At 40.1% G+C, this 9,580-nt stretch overlaps 1 protein-coding gene across 1 annotated transcript; it reads right to left on the bottom strand.

Moving 5' to 3' along the window:
* Window positions 1–1,192: 1,192 nt before the first annotated feature.
* Window positions 1,193–8,883, bottom strand: LOC135512658 (solute carrier family 35 member E1-like). The gene is made up of 6 exons (XM_064934906.1): window positions 8,425–8,883; window positions 7,161–7,231; window positions 5,915–6,052; window positions 4,040–4,165; window positions 3,403–3,648; window positions 1,193–2,747 (listed from the first exon to the last, which is right to left on the bottom strand). The coding sequence occupies exons 1-6, from the start codon at window positions 8,750–8,752 to the stop codon at window positions 2,511–2,513; spliced, it is 1,146 nt and encodes a 381-aa protein (XP_064790978.1). The 5' UTR covers window positions 8,753–8,883; the 3' UTR covers window positions 1,193–2,510.
* Window positions 8,884–9,580: the final 697 nt, after the last annotated feature.

Raw genomic sequence — 9,580 nt, 5'->3', positions numbered from 1 at the left:
CCTACTGTACAGTCAAATATTAGGCTTTACATTAAACATATACATCAGATTCCATCATTCCGTGCGACTGCATCACACAAGCCTTTTAAGTGGAGTCAAAATAATTCGGGGTGTATGTGTGTTTTGTTATTGTATTGCTAGATATTGCTGCATTGTTGGGAGGCAGAAACATAAGCATTTCCCTGCACCTGCGATAAGTGTGTAAGCGACCAATAAATATTGACTTGAGCCACGTAGCTTCTTTCATTTGGCATCTCGCATCAGGACGTGACAAACTCAACCATAGATTTAAGAGGAAAGCTTGAGACAGTTTAACAGAATGTCAGCACAGCAATAAAAAATAAAAATAGTTCGCAAAATAATACAATGGGCTAAAATTTTACATGTTAAAGGTGACAAATGAGATTTAGTAGAATCCAATCATGGCTCCAACATTTGATCTTCCATACTTTATAAGCCAAGGTGAAATCAAACCCTAATATTGAAGTTATCCACTGTCATTGGATTTCTACAAATGATTGTTTACTTTATAACACTATCCAATAGACAGGTAAATTCAAAACTCCAATTCTTGAGGACGTGCAGATAACAGGCATAAGTGAGTCACATGTACTAAAATCTCAATAGCCTAATCACCACGCCAGTATGAATTTCATTACGTAACCAGACCAAACCTACTGAACCAAATGATACGGGAGCTTCACTAAATGGAATATGAAATAAGCTTGGAACTACCTGAGAATTCCACACAAGCTCATACATACACAGTTCTACAAGTGTGTAAATCCACCTGGATCATCTCTGTGCAGCCAACCAGAACTATGTGCTATTCAGTACATACCATAGGAGAAGATATCCAAATAAATGCTATTATTTGTATTGATGGTAAACAGCAAAAATGTGTTGCTGCCCAAAATAGTAGTTTGTTGCTGCCCAAAATAGACATGCAATAAATACAGTCAGAGCGAACATCCCTGCAGTTAGAAAACAGCAAAGAAATTGTCCACTTACAATGCTGGAATGTTCCGCAACAAATTGAAACAAGCCAACTCAAATGAAAAAATGTAGACTAGAAGAATATGAATTTTATATTCAACAAGTATAACGTTTAAGTTAATGGGGTTAACAACATTATTACCATCCGTTCTCCAGCTGTACACTAGAATAGAGCTTCCACACAAGAGTTAGTCTCTGTCACATCTTTCTTTTTTTTACAATGTGCAAACCTTAACTAGTTTAGGTGCTCCACATCGGCTTTGAAAAACAGCTCGTTCCCTGTAGGCTAAATTACTATTCCTCAATCTCAGACAATTTTAAGTGTGAATATTGGGAAGAAGAATGACAAACCAGCAAAAGCATGTGGAGTCTACTGACTTTTATACCTGATCCAAGTAGGTCTGCCACATAAAACTAGGTGCATCTCAGATACTTGACCCATGTAACCCCATATTACAAAGCTTTTACCAGATCAGATATGAATTGATTAAATAACTCAAATGTAAATTTGGAACCACAGAATGAAAGATTCTCAATTTATCTGTAACTACGATCGTTTACATACATTTTCATGCCTCCATCACTAGTTAAAGACCAACAAGACAATGTCTTCTGGGCAAATATTTTTACATGTATAGGACCAAAATGTTGCCAATCTCTGCAAAAACACAAAACAGTATAAAATGATCAGGTCTTCTCTGATAAAATTGGGGTCAATATAACTGAGTGCAAGCCTGATTCAAAGCATTACAGTCATGGTAATTTATCCAAACATTTCATGTTCTTTGATATAGAGTAAAAGTTCTGTTCAATTTATTTGGACCTATGCCATTGTGGCTACAGTAACAATTATTACCACATTAGCAAGCTTCCACAGTAAAAAGAATACAGCAACATCCGTTCCTCAGCAAGCAAATTTCAGACAGGCGTTTTGAAAGTAGTGATCACGAGCCAAAATGTGTCCTCGTAAATTGTGCACTACGTCACCTATTTCGTATGATGTTACATCCTGCAAAAAAAACAAAACGTTTTCAATTCGTATAATATGTGCTTCAGATCCTGTACTGGATCTTTAACTTCCCTCCAAAATCAACATTTGTCAGATGAGTCCATGTTCCAAGCCATGTTGTGTAGATCCAATGGTATCCCTCAATCCCAAATTAGCTGGAAATATTGACACCACAAAACATTATGAAATTAGATGGTGCCAATCTCTCATTCACTCATGATTGAGACATAACAGCTTGATCTACAAGAGTTGATGTGGGCTTATCTCGATGTCAGATTACTTTTAAGGTTTGAAAACATCTGAAAAACTTTGATTTGGACTGAACTATCTTTAAGCGTTCATATCAAAACAAATAAAAACACGCAGAGGTGAAGAAAATATGTTAGGAGAACATTTTTGGGACAAAACGCTGGCCAACTCACGATTGATACTTTCCTCTCCCACCAATACGACAGCACTTGCCTTCCTTTCTTTATACAGCATGTCCATGTATGCATCCACCAGCCTAAACCACATACTGGTGGTTGGAGGCGCCGTAGTTCATCGTGTAGGCCTGCCGGCTGTACTGGAAGTGGTCGGTCAGCACGTTGCTTCGACCATACTGAATGTCTGAGCCTTGGGAGAAAGGCACTGAACCATTGGGCTGCGTCTTGTCCAGTCCCAAATTGTCAAAGGACATTGTGTCCTGCTTGGAGGAAGGCAGCAGCTTCTTCTTAGCTTCCTTATTGGCGTCATATTTCGCCTGTTGGCAGTGAAGAGAAGTGAATAGCTTAGCTTAACACATAACAAAGAATGACAAAAAAAACACACATTGATGTAAATTACCATTGTGTGATTTCAAAGTTCTACATAGTTATAAAGTTGCATGTAAAACTGTCCTCGGTGGGGGAGGAATTCAGAGCACTGTTAGAACCCCCCCCCCATGCAGCGCAGAGCAAGCACCATGGCAGCAACAAGCACAATTGGTTGTCTATTAATGCATTGTAACAGCCGTGTGAGTTTAAATATCAAAATTGCAAGGTGTGTGGAGTGTACCCATAGGATGTTGGGTATTTATCAAATTTGCATCGGAGATGACAAAAAGAAAATTGCTCTACAGATTCACGCTGCATAGTACAATAGTGTCTGAACATTTCCAACATGTTGGCCACCAACAACTAATTCAACTTAGTTCATGAAATAGATTAACAATTAAATCAAATTCAGCATTAAGCATGCAGATGTACAAATGCGCTTCTTTCTTAGTAGCACTGATTGTGTAGATAGCCACTATATTCAAGGTTTACATTGCAATAATTATGATGTGTGAGTGGTTTACCCACCGTAGGTGAATGCAGTAATTGTGTTGACTGGATAAATGCCAAAAAAGTATATGTAAGGCTGTCAGAAGGAGTCACCTTGTTGTACAGGAAGACGCCCACAATGGCCGTCATCATGCCCATGATGTTGGTGGAGCTGACCGGGTTACGCAGCATCAGGAGCGATATGCTGATGACCATGATCCTCTTGGTGGCGTTTGCCACAGCGTAGCTCAGCGGGCTGACCAAGTTGAGGACGCTGAAGGCGATGACGTTCTGAGCAAAGTTACAAAAGCCGCTGACGAGGAGTAAAAGGAAGGTGCCGGTCCATTCAGACATGCCTGTCTGGAGGGGTTATGCAGAGGAGGGAGGAAATGATTACTTGGATATTTGGAGAGAACAATGGATTTAGTCAAGACTTTCTAGGAAAATAGAATGTATCCAGGTTGTGGTCTCAATGTGACAAATGAACAAAAGGCAACCGGATACTAGAGATTTTGTTGTGTGTGAAGATATATTGAGGATTAGGCAAAGGAAATGGATAACACATTTATGGTACACACTGTGACATCCTGTAGACTTGTGAATATAAGACAGACATACACCATATGCAGTAGATGAACCACTATCTTATAAGCTGGACAACAATTAGACCACATTCGTTGATGCGTAATGTATGAACCTGCGCATACACTTTACGTAACTGAAAAACATATCCTATCCTTTTTTAACTCACAAAATCCCCCTCAACCAAGAATGAGGAGAGGTCCACCAGAACCCACGTAGGCACCATGAAGAAAACAGCATTGAAGCCCAGTATGTTGAGAAGTCTCAGGTGGTGGATCCTCGTGTCCCGCAGCACCTAAAAAAAAAATGCATATTCATTCATGGCCCTTCTCATTTCTTAGGCAAAAAACAACTGTTGTGTTGACCTTATGCCTCGATCAGACCGACAGTGTCACTGCATCAATTCTCCGCAATAAATTATGCAGTCAAACCTTTTCCATTTTGTAATCCAAAATTGTTAATGCGTGTGCAACAAAAGTTTAACATTCACCTTCTGCTCCTATTTCTGTCAAGTCTACGCATGCAATTTGATGCATACGCTGGATAAATCATACGCTGGATAATAAGTATACACCGCACAGAACGCACCGCAACTGCCTCTGCAGTGCTGCAAGGTAAACAGCAGCGTTCCAATGGAAATGAATGTGCTTCTAGTGTACCGAAACGTAATCTGTCTGATCAAGGCGTTCGAAATCAAGTGAGCAGACAAACACACCTCAAAGCGAGACAAAAAGACACATCGCTAGAAATTCAGAGGTCACACAAATTCCTTGTCGGTTGGATGCTTTTCTTCATCAACAAGTATGAGACAGGTAACTAAGCAGTTGGTAATTAACAAGACATCCTTGTATATAAGTCTAACACTACAAATTATTACAGTCATTTGACTGCAGGGTTAGTAATATCAAGTCATTCATAACACATCACAGAGTAATGTGCTATGGGGTAGATAAACTGGTCGGTGAGTGTTAGGTACACCCATCTAGTTTATGCTGTGAACAGCCCGTTCCATCTCATCCCAAAGATGCTCGATTGGGTTGAGGTCTGGGGACTGTGCAGGTCAATCAAGTAAACGGAACTCGGTGTCACGTTCCAGGCAATGTTGTTCCACTCCTCAATCACCAGTGTTGGTGATCGCGTGCCCACTTTTTTTATCTGATAGGAGTGGAAACCAGTGTGGTCGTCTGCTGTAATGGCCCACCTGTGACAAGGACTGACGAGTTGTGTGTTTCCAGATGCGTTCTGCACACAGCTGTTGTACTGCCCCAGTATTCGTCTGTTTGTGGCTCATCTATTAACTTGCACGATTCTCCTTCAACCTCTCATCAACGAGCTGTTTTCGCCCACAGGACTGCCGCTGACTGGATGTTTTTTGTGTTTGTCGCACCAGTCTCTGTAAATCTTTGATGTCATTGTTGTGCGTGAAAAGCTAAGGAGGGCAGCTGTTTCTGAGATACTGGATCCAGCGTGTCTGGCACTGACAATCATGCAACGCTCAAAGTTCGTTAGGTCACTCATTCTGGTGTTCAATCGAACAGTAACTGAATGCCTCAACGCCTGCTTTATATAGCAAGCCACGGCCACCTGACTCCTGTCTGTAGGAGCAATCAATTTTGTGAATGGGGTGATGTACCTAATAAACTGGCCGGTGAGTGTGTGTCCTTCTCTAATATTGGTTTAAGGGAGACCACTTAAAACAGCAGGAAAATGTAGGACAGATGACACAGCACATCTACAGTATGTAATGAGCAAATGTATTGCAAGGACTAACAAGGCTTCATATAAATAGGCCTTGCCCTTGAGTTTTCCTTTTTAGTATGAGTGATGTCTATTATGTCTTCACTTGAATATTGCAAGGAGTGCTTTTACTTCAAATAACAGTATTCTATTAAAAGGAAAATGTCTTGAACTTATTCTACAATCTCTGCTCAAACACATACTTCATTAAAAAGGTCCTCCTAAGTTCAAATTGTGCTATACTTGTATCCATCATCTAACAACACAAACAAGTCCTTTTCAAAGGGTGCCGACTGTTAAGACATACCTTTTTGGAAAATATGTTTTGCAGAGAGAAGCAGAGTGTGGCGGCCAGGGCACTGACTAACCCAGATACATCAAAGGACAGCTCTGTCATTGTGGCCAGAAGCACTCCTCCGATGATGGGGATGAGAGATACGTACACCTGAGACAGGCACAGGACAAGAGTGCAAAAGAGAAAGTAGGCCAAAGTCAAAAAGTATGGTTGAAACCATTAGCATCCATACACATGCAGTTGTTTTGCTAATTTGTTTATGGGACATTTTGTCACATTGAACCCACCCTCTAAATGGCTGTGGCACATACAGTGCATCTGGAAAGTATTCAGACCCCTTGACATTTTCTACAGTGTATTATACCTTACAGTCTTATTCTAAAATGGATGAAATGTATCTTTTCCCCTCATCACAATACCCTATAAATGACAAAGCAAAAACAGGTTTAGAAATTCTAGCAAATGAATAAAAAAAATAAAAAAATGAAATATCACATTTACATAAGTATTCAGACCCTTTCCTCAGTACTTTGTTGAAGCACCTTTGGCAGCGATTACAGCCTCGAGTCTTCTTGGGTATGACTCTACAAGCTTGGCACACCTGTATTTGGGGAGTTTCCCATTCTTCTCTGCAGATCCTCTCAAGCTCTGTTAGGTTGGATGGGGAGCGTTGCTGCACAGCTATTTTCAGGTCTCTCCAGAGACCTTCGATAGGGTTCAAGTCAAATAAAATTGTATTTGTCACATGCTTACTTACAAGCCCTTAACCAACAACGCAGTTAATAAACATACGTGTTAAGTAAAAAAATAGATCAGGAAAAAAAACATCTCAAGAATGAACAATGGAAACAGGATGGACCGGAGCTCAATTTCAAGCCTCATTGCAAAGGTTGTGAATACTTATGTAAATAAGGTATTTATTTTTTTATTCTTAATACATTTTCAATAATATCTAAAAACCTGTTTCACTTTGTCAGTATGGGGTATTGATGAGGGGAAAAAAGTTATTCAATCCATTTTAGAATAAAACAGTATATAGGGGTCTGCATACTTTCTGAATGCACTGTAATTGTGCACCACACAGTGTTAACCGGATGCGTGTTTTATTCCTGCCTCAAAGCTGCGACCTGCAAACACACCTGCAAGCCTGGTGGTAATATGAGCCAAAAGACCGGCTCACATTGTGCCACATCACCATTGCTTGGACAAAATATATTTGAAAGCAGCTTGTACACTATCAATTCTCTGAGTTACTCACTTTTGTGGTTTGCTTCTCCTTCATGATAATCCTTGATAACAACACAACCCATATAGGCATTGTGGCTTTGACTGTGGAGTGAAAAGAAACAAAGAAAATAGATAAAAGGATCATGTTCAGTGCTTGACTTGAGGGCAAGGGCTTGAGTTGGACAAGCCTAGGTTACAAAAGGTAAGGTGCATGACTTGAGATACAATGGTTTAAAGACTTAGGAGCCCATGCAATTGTGCTACACACCAAGAGTTTAAGTCTCATTGTGTCTCGTGCGTCACATATACACCCCTTGTCAACACAAAACGTGGAACTTATTGCATCATAACCTTATGACACTGCATCAACCATAGCTATACATGTCAGTTATTGAGGTAAGACAGCAAATAGTTAGTTAAACTTTATAAAGGCTTATGTCATACATTAAGTACCTAGCTAATTAGGAAGTGAAATGGTATAATACAAAGGGATTGTCATTAAGTGTTGCCGAGGTCACATTTCTGAGCTGTCAGGTTCCCACCAGTGACCATGGCCAGAAAGTCAAAATTGGCTAGAAATTCATTAACACAAACATTTGATTTTTGTTCTTAATTTAAAGGTTAGATTTAGGCATAAAGTTAAGTGTAGTTAAGGTTTAAAATCCGTTTTTAAGAAGATACATTTTTTTTTTAAATAGCCAGGAGTTATGACTTTGTAGCTGTGGTAACTAGTGACGACCCATTCAGGAAAGGTGAAGAACGACCGTTTTCCTGTTGAGATTCAATTGGCACATGCGCATTCGCGCCAAGTTGCCATCTTAAAGTAACAGCAAGAGGAAACAGTCGGTGGTTGTATTTGATTAACCTTTTATTAAAAAGTATGAATTTAAGCGAACAAAGGCATGCAACAGAGGACAAACATAGGTATAATGTAAAGGTTTCAGAATGTACATTTCCTATCGACGCATAGCGACTCGGAGTAGGAGTCCTAGGTTCCTTTCAAAAACTAGTCTGCACTCATCTCAGTGAAGGAGTTGAGGTAGGCCCCCCCCCAAACAAAAAGGTATTCAAACAACCCCAGTATGTTGGTAAGTAAGGGAGGACGCAAGCTCCTTGGCTAATCGTCAAGTGACTTAAACAAAGCTTGCCTAAATTGACCAGGACAAGACAGCAATCGATGTCGTTGCTAGCAAGCTAAAGCATTATACAAAGATTTGCTAATGTTGCGAGCTTACTAGCTAACATTCCGTTAGTTAAAACGTCAACCAATGATTCAGAGCTCGTACAAGTCTTACCAGTGTGTGCGTAGGAAACTGGTACCTTCCATATACTGAAGTGGGCCGACACAGAAGCGAAGTATTTCCCAAAAGCTAAAGGGAGAATATACCATTTGTAGTATATAGTTGGTACTTCTGTTTTTGGGACTCCCCATGCCTTCAACAACGTAGGAAGGAAGACGACGATTGAGAGTATATGAAAGAGCGAAACTGTGACAGGATAAGGGAATCCATTTAGAATAATTTTGTTAACGACGTTACCTCCCGAACTAACAGTGTACCAACAGAAACAGAGTAAAGCTATCCGGACCCCTTCCTTGACTGGGGGACGTTCCACCGCAGCCATCTTCCAGTTCGGATTCACCGGCAGTGAGACGTGGAGCAGCTACCAAAGATGGTGGATAAATGAAGACAGTTCACTCAGGCAATTTACCATTGGGGGAAAAAATGTCAGTTCCGGTCTACTTAACTGGGTGTGTCTCCCATATACACGGATGTAATAGCAACTTGGTCTGGTCTCGTTGACTTTCATTGAAACAGCGAGTGGGGTGTCTCGTTTCCTCTTCCGTCTCTGCAGCTACTACGTAGCTCTACGTACAACGCTGAGAATATATGCCGCGTTCACTTGCTAGTCGGAACTCTGAAATGTCCGACTTGTTTAGTTTTTGAACACAGCACGTGTATAACTACAACCAGCTAGCAAGTCGGAATTCCATAATTCCAACTAACACATGAACGCGGCAATTTGCTGATTGCGTCACCCCCCCTTACAGCAGAGGTCCCAAATAATTTAAATATTTAAACTATACTGCTCATATTGACATATTTACCATGCACCATTAAATACTCTTTCACGTTATATTTTGTAGCTCAATGGCTGTGTAGCTGGCAACTGAAAGGATTATGAACTTGTTTAACTTTAACTAGGCAAGTCAGTTAACACATTTCTATTTACAATGATAGCCTTCTTTCAATTCATTAGATTGTGTAAAACAAACATGCCTGACAGTCCAGACCAATATTTACGACAAAATAATTCTCCAAAGTGTTGCCGTTGATAGAACACTGGAATCTAATCACATTGACTGTTAAGGCATTACATTCCAGATTCTCTTTGATTATATTGGGAAAAACATTATTCTATTTAACATATTTTGCACACAAAGGAGTTTAT

The sequence above is a fragment of the Oncorhynchus masou genome, chromosome 24 (assembly GCF_036934945.1).
Source record: "Oncorhynchus masou masou isolate Uvic2021 chromosome 24, UVic_Omas_1.1, whole genome shotgun sequence".
In the NCBI taxonomy this organism is placed as follows: domain Eukaryota; kingdom Metazoa; phylum Chordata; class Actinopteri; order Salmoniformes; family Salmonidae; genus Oncorhynchus; species Oncorhynchus masou.
The sequence above is the reverse complement of the archived record's forward strand: the minus strand, read 5'-3'. Positions and strand labels throughout refer to the sequence as shown.